The sequence below is a fragment of the Artemia sp. Qi Xiang Cuo genome, chromosome 18 (genome assembly GCF_049724085.1).
Source record: "Artemia sp. Qi Xiang Cuo chromosome 18, ASM4972408v1, whole genome shotgun sequence".
Classification (NCBI taxonomy): domain Eukaryota; kingdom Metazoa; phylum Arthropoda; class Branchiopoda; order Anostraca; family Artemiidae; genus Artemia; species Artemia sp. Qi Xiang Cuo.
This window is the reverse complement of record NC_142811.1, coordinates 59,563,482-59,577,818: the sequence shown is the minus strand read 5'-3', so window position 1 is coordinate 59,577,818 and position 14,337 is coordinate 59,563,482. Positions and strand designations below refer to the sequence as shown.

The 14,337-nt window shown below is 34.2% G+C and overlaps 1 protein-coding gene across 1 annotated transcript in view; it reads right to left on the bottom strand.

Annotated features, from left to right (window-relative positions):
• Positions 1-14,337, bottom strand: part of LOC148941711 (divergent protein kinase domain 2A) — a 49,967-nt gene that overhangs the window by 12,994 nt on the left and 22,636 nt on the right. Inside the window, exons 3-4 of the mRNA XM_089104309.1 lie at positions 8,750-8,917; positions 2,084-2,384 (exon numbers count right to left, since the gene is read on the bottom strand). Coding sequence (XP_088960435.1) covers positions 2,084-2,384; positions 8,750-8,917 — 469 coding nt within the window. The remainder of the gene's footprint in view (positions 1-2,083; positions 2,385-8,749; positions 8,918-14,337) is intronic.

Sequence of the window (14,337 nt, the reverse complement as noted above, 5' to 3'; positions counted from 1 at the left end):
GTTAAATGGCTTTCTCGAAACTTGTTCAATTTTATTTACGAACGTTTTTATTAGTAATAAATATACGTAACTTACGAATTAACTTACGTAACTAACTTCTATATTCTTATATTTTTAATACGTATATTAGGGGGTTCGCCCCCTAGTCAATACCTTGCTCTTTAAGCGAAAGATCGAATTTTGTTCCAATTCTTTAAAAATGACCGCTTAATCACAAAGGCCGTTAATTAGAATAAATAGCTTTTATGAAAGTACTAAAAAATCTTTGGCTTAAAGAGCGAGGTATTGACTAGGGGGTGAACCCAATCATATATGTAATATTTTCTGTTCGTTTAAAGTTTTGATGTTGCTGCTGTTGAGAAACTAGTTTTTTTTTATATTTAATTTCTGATCTTTTTTTAAATAATGCTGGGAAGTCCGGCGTCCCCTTCATAGCAATGTCCCTTCCCCCATGAAAACTTCCCTCATAGAAAGATCCTCCCACATAGCCCCCGACCCCCCCCCCCCACCATCAGGAAAAATCTCCCCTGAAAACGTCTTTATACTTCCCAATAACCAATACTATATGTTAACATTGGGTAAAGTTCATAACTTTCAGCCCTTCCCCCGGCAACTTCGGGGTGTCAAGTCATCCTAAAAGACATACTTACAATATTTTCGAACATGCTGAACAAAATGGCTATCTCAAAATTTTTATCGGGTGGCTTTGGGAAAAAAATGAGCGTGGGAGGGGTCCTAGTTGCTCTCCATTTTTTTTAGTCAATTAAAAAGGGCAATAGAACTTTTAATTTCCATTCCACTGAGCTCTCCCCCGATATTCTAGGAACATTGGGTCGATAAGATCACCCCTGGTAAAAAATATAAACAAAAAAAAAAAAATAAATACGCACCCGTGATCTTTCTTCTGGCAAAAAATGCAAAATTCCACATTTTTGTAGATAGGAGCTTGAAACCTCTACATTAGGGTTCTCTGATAAGCGGAATATGATGGTGTGATTTTCATTAAGGTTCTATAACTTTTGGGGGGGTCTTTCCCCCTTTTTTCGAAAATCAGCCAAATTTTCTCAGGCGTAACTTTTGATGGGTAGGATTAAACTTGATGAAACTTATATATTTGAAATCAACATTAAAATCTGATTCTTTTGATGTATCTATTTGTATCAAAATATTGTTTTCTAGAGTTTCGGTTACCATTGAGCCGGGTCGCTCCTTACTTACAGTTCGTTACCACGAACTGTTTGATTACGAGTATTACTCCGAATGGGCTATTATAAGGCTCTAAAGTAGCTTCTTTAACCTATAAATTTTTTTATAACAAAGACGATTTACCAAAGCTATGGTCATTTGAGTTTTAATTTTGATTTTTTTTTTTTACCTTTTTTACAGCCTTTTACTTTTACCATAAAGCAAGATTGATGGCACTGTTAATCAACTGATAATATAAAGCTAGTGTTAGCATTTATATAATATTAACTGCTGTGGCAGTTAGCCATATGAAAACCTTTTTGAAGATAGCACTGCCTCATAAAAGACGACCATGACAATGAGCTCAGCAAGCGAGGTGGGAATCCTAAAGATCCTGAACTCGAAACGGTGAGCCTTTGTCAATATCCCCCCCCCCCCCAAAAAAAAAAAAAAAAAAGAAAGAATGATATATCGAGAATTGCATAAGTTTTACCAATATTTTTTTTACTTTCCAGTAATTCGCAAACTCTTTGAGTTTTCTGCGCCATCACCCAACACAACGCACACGAACTCGGTACAGTGAGACTTCAGGTCAATATCCCCCCCCCCCCAAACAGAAAGAAAGAATGATAGGTCGAGAATTGTATAAATTTAATAATATTTTTTTTTCTTTCCAATAACTCGCAAACTCTTTGGGTTTTTCGCGCCATCCCCCAACACAACGCGCACGAAACAGAATTTTCTAACTGCTTCACTGAACCTCAAGTAACTTTACCCTGTAGTGGGTACTATTAACTCTTACTAAGACATAGGACCCCTAACCCACCCCCACCATAGCAAGCCATTGTTCCTTTTATAGAATTATAGTATAGACCCCCGAATTGAAATTTAAACTTACCTGTTTCGACCTCCTCCAAATCAACAATAATTATGTTTTCTGCATCCAGTATCAACGGGTTGTTTTTCTCATCCAGTCCTAAATTATGCTCAGTGACGTCAGTCCAATACAGGCTAAAATTCGAAGATATGTTTGTCATTCTCTCCGCCAGTCCCAGGAGGCGGTACGCCACCGCTGCTCGGCTCTCCCACGCCGAATATACAAAATCAGCAATTGTTCTGTTTACCAGTTCTTCAATGACGAGCCGACCACAGGCACCGTAGTATTTTGGGAATGGGAAACCCTCTTCGTAAGGAAATGCCTACAAATTCATCATATATAGAAACTATACATACAAATATCGGCTAGAAATAGCGACAGCAATTAGGAGAGAGACGGGGTTCACCGGTTAAACTTGAAAAATAGAGACAAACCGACGCAATTTTTCGTGCTCTGGCCCGTCACCTACCTCCACCAAGGGGTCGAACCTGTTTCTATCTACAAAAAGGAAAAAAAAATCAAAGCATGTAGCTAAAACAGAGGGAAAACCAAGGGTATAGCCGGGATTTAATAAAGATAGAGATGAATGGGATTCTATTCATAAAGAGGGAATGATACCCAGCACTTTTCGAAGGGAGGGATGGCAAAGATACAGAAACAATCATTTTCAAACAAGGTTCAAAGATACTGTTCTGTTTTATAAACATTATGGTACATTTTGAGGGACACGTGGTACTTGAAAAAATCTTGGCTAAGCCAATCTCGAAACTCTATCTTAATGTCTATAAATCGATAGAAACCTAAATTATATATTATCAGAAGCGATACCTTCTTCATAGGAGAAGGCAATGCCTACTTAGCTCTTTGAGGTCCCTACAAAGGTGGCCTTAAACATAGGGCCAAGGCAAACCTAACATAATACTATTATTGGCTAATTTTATTTATACTGTCCTATGTTCAGTATTTTACAGATTCATTAAAAAAACTTTTTCCACAAAATAAGTTTTTCAAAGAAAAGTAAAGAACTCCATTAAACAAAGTATGAGCAAAATCAAACTCAGATTATCTAACAAGAGTGAAACTTCCTCAAATCAGCATCAATAAGTGAAGAAAGCCAAACATAATCGGATATTGCAGTAAATAAACGTGTCAAATTTCAAGAGAGAGTAAACCAATTGAAGTAGGGCCAAAAGCCCCTATTCCTTCCCAAGGCCAGGATATAACTTGCACTTTACTGAAAAAAAATTAACGTTTTTACTTTTATGACTTTAATTAATCAAGTAATGTTATCATTTTTATTGCTAAATATCAGTACATGTATATTAAACTGACAATGCACTTTCGTTTGTATTTTTTTCACTAAAGTGCAAATTATGTTCTGGCCTTGGGAAGGCATAGGGGTTTTGAACCCAACTTAAGTTAATTTCTGCTCGTTTTGAGTTCGACTTGGTTATTTATTGTAATTTCTGTTCGTTTTGGGTGTGGAGTATAAAGAAAAAGGTAGATAATACACTACATACATTTAACAAAAGTAGGTCTTTATTTTTGGCCCAATGTATAGCATAGATTAAATTAAAGATTAACAAAATGAAAACAATTTATGTTATTCATTAGGATTTTGAAATTAGTTTTAGGAGAAAGGCTGAACAACACTGGACGATGTCAGTTTTTTGTCTCTGACCCTATTTCAAACAGTAAGTTGCACGAAAAATGTCGCTCTAGGAGCTAATACCTGGAGCAAGGTCATATCCAGGAAAGGGTCGCTAGAGGGTAGAGCCCCCCCCCCCCGAAATGTTTGCTCGACTCTTAAAAACGTAAAAAATGAATATAAACAACTTTTTGGTGCGTTTTTTTTACCAGGACTGATAAAAAGTAAGGTAACAAGGCGATTCAATGAGATGAAAGAAAAATAAAATAAAAACACGTTCTTTTTGCTAATCCAGCCTTTTTGGCAGCTAACCTCAAATGTCTTTTTGTGACCGATTCTGTGTTAATGTCTATCGTTTTTTTTAAATATTTTTTAAGATCATTTTTAATTAAATTTGTGTGCATAGCATTTAGTGTATATTCCCCCAGGTCCCAATTTAAGGAAATATCATTATTAATCTTAAGTCTGATTTCAATTGATTCTCGGACTACCTGCTTTATGCCTAGGTCATTGCTAATAAGGGCGGGTTCATCAAAAAGTATAGTGTGGTTAGGATTTTCAAAAATATGGCTGTCTAATGCAGTGTTAATGTCTATCGGTTTTAAAAAACCGATAGACATTAACACAGAACCGGTCACAAAAAGACCTTTGAGGTTAGCTGCCAAAAAGGCTGGATTAGCAATAAGAACGTGTTTTTAAGTTATTTTTCTTTCATCTCATTGAATTGCCTTATTTTAACTTACTTTTTATTAGTCCTGTCTGTAGTTCGGTGAAGTAAGGATGCTAGGAATTCTTTGGATAATTTTTACTTTTTAATTTTATTGGTCGCATATTGTTCTGAGTCTTTTTTCTTCTATGTATTTTTGTCTTGTTGATGACACCCCATTAAAATGGGCCCAAGATATTCATTCAAATTATCTCCACTGTCTTGCAAAAAAATTTCCCTATTGTTCTTCGTACTTTTGTTGTTTGTTATGGAAAGGCAGTGTGGTCTTCGTCGCTATTTTCGTCTTGCTTATGGGGAGCAATTGACCAATTATATCTTTTACTTTATTAATTTAGGCAAAAAACATGCTAATATCATTAACCAGCAAAAATTCTTGGAATCTTGCAAAATTGAAAATCTTATTCCCAAGTCTTTAAGATTCAGATTACACTTAAATACCCGGAAAGAAGAGCAATTTGCTCGCACACTACAATTTAAAACATTAACACACATCATTAAAGACAAAAAACAAAAAAGATATACTATTTCCTCTAAAAGGAAATCCTTAGAAAATTTTTTATTTGAAAATTTATCCTCTGTTGATTTTAGCCAGGTTGTTAGATTGGAAAGAAATTTGTTTAGTCACGATTTCCGCTTATCATGCGAATGACTTATTAAGAATTTTGAAAACCTCAGACATGAATTTTGGAGGAATAGCCCTACTTATACTCCAACATTCACTCCGGGATCGGCTGTTGTTAATCTATCCTCTAGAAACCTTGAACCAAAGGAAATTCAAATTCTTGAAAAATGTTCAAAATTGTCTTTTCTTCCAAAACATGTCCCTGCTGAAGATCTAATTTCTTCTCTAGAATCCTGTGTGTATAAATTTTATGCATTTATACCGAACACTAATGAAGCCAGAGATAGTCTTATAGATCCCTTTTACAACAATCAAAAAAAGATTAATTTTCCCGCCAATAAAAAAATAGATAATTTGAATGACATAAAAATTCTATCCAATCTCCGTAAATATTCATGCATAATTATAACTAAAGCAGATAAAAGCAATTCTCTAGTTGTCATGGATACGACAGATTACGACACAAAAATTTATTCTCATCTAAATGACGAGACAAAACATAGAACTACAACCCATGATCATACTGATCAATTTGCAAACAAAATTGTAAATGAATTAAAAAGTTTAAAACAAAATGGTAAAATTACTCCACAGCTATACAATAAATTTTTCCCCCGCGGTAGCTTTTGCCCAAAGTTTTATGGTCTACCAAAATCACGCAAGAAAGGCATTCCTTTAAGGCCCATAGTAGCTTGTACGAAATCCCCCACATCCAATATTGGTGAATAGTTATATAGAGCCTTCAAACCTTTGGTTTAATCTCAAAGATTATATAAATGTAATTCGGTAGATTTAGTTGAAAACCTCGCAAATGAAAATATTTCCGAAAATACAATTATAAGTAGCTTTGACTTTGTTTCAATGTATACAAAAATTGATGTCACAGCATCTGAACAGTTATTAGAAAATAAAATCAAAGAAAATTATCACTTTATAGAAGCTTCAGCAGCAGGAATAGATTGTGATGTCTTAATGACCTTGGTCTAACTCTGTAAGAAGTACTCAATGCATTTCCAATTCCGTAGTTCTTTTTACCAGCAAATTAATTGCTTAGCGATGGGCTCACCCCTCTCCGGGTTATTGTTGAATATTTATGCGGAACATATTGAAAATTGAGCATTAAATTCGTATTTTTTTAAACATGTCTTTTGGGGACGATACATGGATAAGGTAATTTCACTCTGGAACTATGAGGCAAATGAGCTTAAGGGTTTTTTAGATCACCTTAATACGTATGATAGAAATTTATTATTTACTTTGGAAATCGAAATCGTAAATAAAATCCCATTCCTAGATTTGTTAATTATTCGTAGCTTCGATAAATTTAACTTTACTGTTTATTGAAAACCGATAAAAAATAATAGATATTTGCATTTTAAATCAAACCACCACCCCCCCAAGTTAAAAGAGCAGTCGTAATATCCCTCGTCGATCATGCCCTAAATATTTGTTCTGACTTCCACATCACAGCAGAACTGAACTTTCTCAAAGACATTCTTTTTGGAAATGGGCATCCTATTTTATTTATTAACAGCGTAATAAACTGTAGACTGAAAAGAAATTCCCGTAAAATTAATGATAATTTATCAAGTGAGATGTCTGACCAGCCCTTAAACATAAATTACCTGCCCTATATCCCAAAAATCACTACAAATCTTAAAAAAGTTTGCACAAAAAATAATCTGTATGTAGTATTCACAAATAATTATAGAATCATAATTTTCTAAATTCTGGTAAAGACAAAACCCCAGTTACTCGCCAAAGAGGGGTCTATCAAATACCATGCGATTGTGGCAAAAATTATATAGGTAGAACACACCAGAATTTAGAAAAGCGCATACAACAGCATAAAGATGATATAGTCAAAGTTCTAAATTCTAATATTTCCACTGTTTCCTGTGATTCTGCATTAGGCAGCCATATTTTTGAAAATCCTAACCACAATATACTTTTTGATGAATCCGCCCTTATTAGCAATGACCTAGGCATAAAGCAGGTACTCCAAGAATCAATTGAAATCAGACTTAAGATTAATAATAATATTTCCTTAAATAGGAACTTGGGGGAATATACACTAAATGCTCTATACACAAATTTAATTAAAAATGATCTTACAAAATATTTATAAAAACCGATAGACATTAACACAGAACCGGTCACAAAAAGACCTTTGAGGTTAGCTGCCAAAAAGGCTGGATTAGCAATAAGAACGTTTTTTTAATTTATTTTTCTTTCTTCTCATTGAATCGCTTTGTTTTACCTTACTTTTTATTAGTCATGGTTGAACTTCGCTGAAGTAAGGATGCTAGGACTGCTTTGAAAATTTTTTTACTTTTTGGTTTTATTGGTCGCATGTTATTGTGAGTCTTTTTTCTTTTATATATTTTTGTCTTGCTGAGGACGGCCCTTGGACATAGGGCCGAAATATTCATTCAAATTATCTCCACTGTCTTGCAAAAAGATTTCCCTATTGTTCTTCGTGCTTTTGTTGTTTGCTGAGATAGCTAGGACACGATTTTCGTATGCAGGATGACAAACTGCCAGAGATCGTCCTTATCGGCAACAATCTAGGGCCAAACGAAGAGGTCGTCCCCGAATTGGGTGAGAGGAGGTCGTAAGAAAGTATTTAAAGGAAGGAAACTTGGGAGGCTGTTAAGAGGGATTCTTTAAATAGATTAGGATCGAGGAGGAGCGTGTGTAGCTGCGTTGGCCTCAGACGACTTGGTGACGCAGCGAGTTGTTAATATGAAATGTAAACGAACTTCAGTACAACTAAAAAAAAAACAATATATAGTAGTATAATAAGAAAAAAGCAGGGAAAAACTAAAAACAGCGCAAAATTAGACGGGAGATGCATCATGAAGATAAAAGCTGAATAGCCAAAAAATTAGAATTAGCAAATTAAAGGAGATCGGAAACTAAAAAAAGAGTAAAAAATACAATACTCAATTGAGTTTTGTCATTGTTAGTCTGTCCGGCTTCAGATCTTTCGAACTCGAGTTTCCCCTCTTATTGTTTTTTGGTACTATTAGTACTTCAAGTGCTCTAAGTTTAAGTTAAGTACTTTAAGTTTAACCAGCATCGAATAACAGCTCAGACTTTTGAAAAGAACAGAGAACAACAGAGAATCGAACTCTCGAAAGGGAAAGCTCAAGATTTCATGTTCTTCTTCAGATTTGCGCAGTGATAGTCATCATAGCCGAAAGACGTGCACATTTTGAAAGCACCATCGCCGAAGGGGGATCGCATTATAGGGGTAATATATCTAAGCAGTGAAAAAGTTTACAAATACACACAAGAAGATCAAAAGATACACAAGAAGACAAAGACACCAATAGGTGAGGGGAGAAGGGACCTTGCCCCCCCAGCCAAACATAAAAAAAGGTTAAGTATCTCTTAGTTCAACAATGAATGACGCTCATCAATAAAAAAAAGCTCATCCTCTCCTCTTCACTTGATTGAAAGAATTAAAAAGAAAAAAATAAAGCGATAATATAGTATAAATACAGAGCGCACCAAAAGCTTTGATAAACAGAGAAAATAAATGTGTGTGTGTGTTCGTGTACGCGTTCTAAATACATTATATAAACAAATATGTCTGCTCAAAGTAAATAATTTTATTTTCTCTATATCAAGACTTATAAATCACTCTATATGGAGTGGAAGCAAGAAAAAGAGGAGAAACCTTACTTGTCCAATCAAAGCTTCTTCGTTTATCATCATAAGTGTTATGATATTTTCAATAATCGTAATCTGGTGCTGTCCATGGTTTTTCTTCAAAATCTTATCCATTATGAACTGTGTCTTTCGCGATGAGGAGCAATGCAAAAAATCGCTCCCGTTTCCAATGACTTCTGTCTGAAAACGCCAATCTAATTGATTAATTTTTACTGCTTCTTATTATACTAATAAAATCTAGTTGGCATTCGGTTCATGCGTAAAAGGAGGGCCTTTGGGCACCCCTTGTCCTTCCATCTGAAAACCTCAAGATTCTTAGGAGTTCTCCCATATTTTCTTATGTTTTCCTTACAATTTTTCAGTTCTTTGAATTTTAAATTTATAAATTACATTTAAACCCCTAAATTACTAAGTAATATAGGTGGTTGTACATTTTATGAATTATTATCTAAATAGACATTTAGAATGTACCTTTTGGTAATTATAACTAGTATATATCTAAACGGATTACTTATAAATAGTTATCTATGGCACTAAATTCAATAAAGTTATACTATTGTAGAATGCACGCCATTTTGCCCCCTTTCTTAACTCCCCAGAATTATACTGCGTAGAATTAATTTCCCATCTCTAAACGTAAAGTAACCTCAGTGAACCAGCCACTGGCGACGACTAACTGCCCCCCCCCAAAAAAAAACATCGATGACATACGAAAATTTATCAATAACTGACTGTAGAAAATCGAAGACAGGATGCTGCCGGATAAATAGTGACTCCCTGAACAGATATATTAGGCTACCTTACATAGCTATATTTTTACATTTTATATCACGTGATGGAACCTGATCATTAAGTTTAACTTGCCTTATTGGCAAGTGCCCGTAACTCCCATTCAGTCACTAATCTGAAAATAATCTTGTAATGTCATAGGCTTACAATAGGTACCTGAAGCCAGTATTCCTTCTGAGTGCCTTTACAGACAGTCACTGATTTCCTAATCATCACAAGGGAGCATAAATTTTTTGTACACGAAGCCCAAAGGCAAACGAGTATTTTTCATTTGTGGAGATTGCGTGCAGGCATTGACCTTTTATGCCTTTTTTTTTCTCACGGACGTTTTAAAACATTCGGTTGAAGTTTTTATGTCAACCAAAGCCTCTTATAAAACTCCAACATAGTTTAGATACCTCTATAATATAAATATTAATTCAAAATACTTGTTCTATTCCTAGCTTATTTTGGTTTCAGAACACTAGCTCATATTAAAAAAAAAGAAGAAAAAAATCCATTTGTCACAGCACAAAGCCACACAGAGATCAGCATATCAACGCCAAGTTTTGTCAGTTTCTTGGCTAAACGTAACTCGAGGGTCGCCACTCCTCGGGTGATATTGACAGGTAGAATTGATCCATAGTTTTCAGTTCCCAACATAGCTTTATCTGCTGTGTTACGAAAAAGCCAAGAACTTAAAAAAAAGAGAATAATTTTCAGAGAATAACGAAAACAAGGCAGATATTCCGACAAAGATCTCTGCTAAGCCGTGTTCAGTGCTTAAAAAAATAAATGTATATAAAGGCCTACGATAAAACTAACATCTAGAAGTAAACTTACGAACACATTTACTGTGTTACCACAAGGCTAGTTCATATATCACAAATGTTAAACAGAGACATCGTTACAGACATTCTTATTCCTGGCATAAACTGAAAATTTTTGCCCACCTACTCCTCTAAAGAGTCTTAATTCGTGTAGTGGGTTGTTTTATTTTGGGATTAATGCTAATAAAGATTCTTCATTTCTAGACAATAACGTCAATAGGGCAAATAGCACTGATAATGCTGAAGGAGAACGCTGTCTTATCTTTATCATTCATCTTAGCGTTAAAGTAATTTCCGGTTACAGGTTTGGAATTGGTTTAAGGAGGAGAAGGCACAGCCTTTCATTCATTTTATATCTATTAATTGGAAGGCTAATAAAGATAAGGGGTCTTCTTATAAGCGATAACTTCTCCCCACGATTTGTATACAAGCTTTCTAAGGTATAGAATCCTTATGGTACTTATTACAATAATTTAGATGGGGCTTAACAGGTTCTTTGTTGTCTTAAAATACCAAAAAGTGACATCACAAGAGAATCATTTACATTTTGGGGTATGGAATGTCGCTAGACTTGAAATCCTTTGTCCGCGAGGACAAGGGGTTGGAGTCCTGGTGCAGCTAGTTATTCGGTTTGGAATGGGGGTCATTGGCGTGACTCTATAAGCTCAGTTAGAGTCGACCCAGCTCTAGATGGGTACCTGGAGAAATCTGGGGAAGGGTGTACGAAAGTACAGCATGTCTGGCACCAAGCCCCCCCCCCCATTGAAGTTTCTAGCCGAAGGGTTATGCAACGGAATTCAGTACCACCAGTAGGGAGTGTAAAGTCCAGTGCCTTTTCCTTTAGTTAGTTTTCCTTTTCCTTTAGTTAGAGGACTTTTGGCACTAGATCATTTAGGACCTTTCTGCGTCTACACAATGTAGCGATGTATTATACCATTTCACTATAATGATTTCTACTAGTGATACTCTATTACGGATAAGCTTCGTAATAACCAATTACGAAGCTTATTCTCCTTTCATTGTCACTTACATATTATAGCGAACTGACCAAACAGTGTATTAAGAAAGGGGTTTCTGAAACTGTCTAATGTATAGATATTTGCGACTTTTAATGACACTTGAAAAAAAAAAATGACAGAAAAATTTTATTTCAAAGAAAATTTTCTATCTGAAAAATTTAACCATAGCTTGGATACATTAACGATGAATAAGAAAAGCGTTGAAAATTGAGTCTCAAAACTAAAACTATAGATCTTACAGTTACCAAACATCATAGATCAGGGTTAGTTTAAACGGTAACAACAAAAGGTAATAATAAATTAAAGGCAATGTATATATTTACAGTTTATATTTTATAATTAGTTATAAATTTTCTTTATTTCATAATTAATTAAATTATTACTATTTTTAAACAAAATGTGTATTATTTTTTATTTTATTTAGTGTTTTAATAAACCTATTATTATATTTTAAATATTTCATAACAAATTATAATGTATAAATAATAAAGGTAAAAAATAAAGGTTGAAAATGTAATAATAAACAAAACGTTATTCTGTATAAAATTCTAACTTCAGTCTTATTACGGCCACCAGCATCACTAGTTGATGATATATGAAAAAAGGACGTTAGCAAAATAAGACAAAACGTTATTCAGAGACACTTTTTAACATTTTAACTACAGCAGCACCTTTCCGACGCTATTAAAGACTTAGAAATGAAATAGACGTTAGCTTGAAATATAAAACAAAATTAATTCTCATTTAATTAAATCACCATAAAATATGGATTTAAGGACGAATGATTTCTGTGTTGCTTTTCAAGGCACAAAAATTGTTTCTACTCTTCAAAAATATTTATCAATAAATAAAAAATACAAATAAGTGAAAACAAAATAGCAAGAAAATACCCAATTTCAGGAAGTCTATTTTGAAATTCAGCATAAAGAATGTCTAAGGGGAATTGGCATCCCCATTTAACAAGACGCCCATTTAAGATAATAACAGTTTCTTATTTTCTTTTACAACATCAGTGTAACATTTTATGTACAAATAATTTAAAAACAACGCCATTTGAAAACAAATCTCAAGTGGCAACGCCTTTCAAAAAAGATGAAGAAATGGTTTTCAAAGGAAAAAAAAATAATTTAACCAACAAAATTTAAAGGTAATGTATATATTTACAGCTTATATTTTATAATTAGTTATAAATTTTCTTTATTTCAATTTAACCAAAATGTAAGTGATTCTCTTGTGATGTCACTTTTTGGTATTTTAAGACAAAAAAGAACCTGTTAAGCCCCATCTAAATTATTGTAATATGTGCCATAAGGATTCTATACCTTAGAAAGCTTGTATACATTGAAATCAATTTAACCAACTAAACAAAGTTAGATTTCAAAGTCAGATATTAGCATGATTAAGTGCAGTTAGGTTGATAATATAAGGAAAGAATTTTTTTTTGTTATCGTTGCTTGTTTAGAATAGGAGCCTCACATGTGTCAATTCAATGGAATTAGGGAACGGAACATTTTTTTTCTATGAAGGGAATTTGTCTCTTTAATCTTATTAATGGAAATACCAAAAAAAGCAATTTTTCAATGAAAATACTAAAAAACTTGTACTTTCCAAAATCTGTGGGGAGAGGATAAACACCCTCGTCTCCAACTGGCGTCACTCGGGAACATTTCTGTAAGATTACCAAAAAAAGGCCTATAATCAGTTAAAAAGTATAGGAAACAAAACTAATATCTCTTGGCAAAATCTCGACCCAATTGAATAATTCAAAGTAATAATTCTATCTCTGTGGAATTTTGTACGTGATTCGGCAGTATCACTAAGATTCAAAGCTATTTGCTACGAAGCGAGGACGAAAAATTCGCGAAAAAAAAGCTTCCCAAAAGAAAGCATTTTGGCATTCTTGTATGTACGGGAGACAAACTGTTTGGATTGTTTTTGGAAACTGGATTCTAAGCTCAAACTCGACTCTAAGACGAGAACCAAAAAGTTAGGAATTTTTCCCAGTAAACTCTCGGGTCAGTCTTAGTTTATACACTTGTACTATAAAACCAAATAGCAAGAAACATGCTTGAAAAGCTTATATCAATACTAACTTATTCCCAACAACTGCCCACGAATCCTATGTGTTGGCAACTTCTGCAAGATTCTACTTAAAGATAAGAAAAGTCGTGTTCTAAGCTTCCATTTTCTCAAGTTTCAAAAAAATATCTCTTTATTCTTTACTTTTATTGGTCAATCATAATATTTTACACTGGACAGTTGAGCAATGTTCAGCTTGATAAATTACGAACGGGATACATAATTGGCGCTGCAGTCATGCGCAATTCTGCTTTACCCACAAGTTTGACTATAAATAGGCGAAGACATTACAAATTTGCGACACAATGTCTTAAAACCGTGAATGGGAGCTTTGTTGTCGGTGAGAAGAGAGAAAAAATTTTTAAAACCGCCACCTAGTTTATTAAGTTGAACCGCAATATATTCCCTTATCCTGAATAAAGTTGCTGCTAATTATAAATAGTGCTAGATTTTTACAGACAGACCAAAGTTAAATTAAGTCAATTAGCCAAAAAGGAGTATTGCTGCAAGCCAATTGAATTAATTGAGACAAACACGAATATCTCAACTAAAGCCCATCACACAGCACATAAAACGCAGCCTATACGGCAGAATGAACTTTACGGCAAAGCTTTGCATTAACCACTTACAAGAAACTTTAATACTGCTGGAAGTACCTACGTGTAATCCCGGCCACACTCAAGTTCTTGATCTGAGTAAAAGCGATTTCTCTGTCTGTATTCGCAGATAATTAGCTTAGCCTGAGTGAGATAAACTACTATGCAGGTATATTTAATTAAACATTTAATATATACAGCTGGTTAGATTACGCATTTGATATAATCCGCTGTTGGTAGCTTACTCTCCACAACTCTCTGTTACAATTTCCGAACAATTTCTTATAAGGGGCTATATACTAATCATA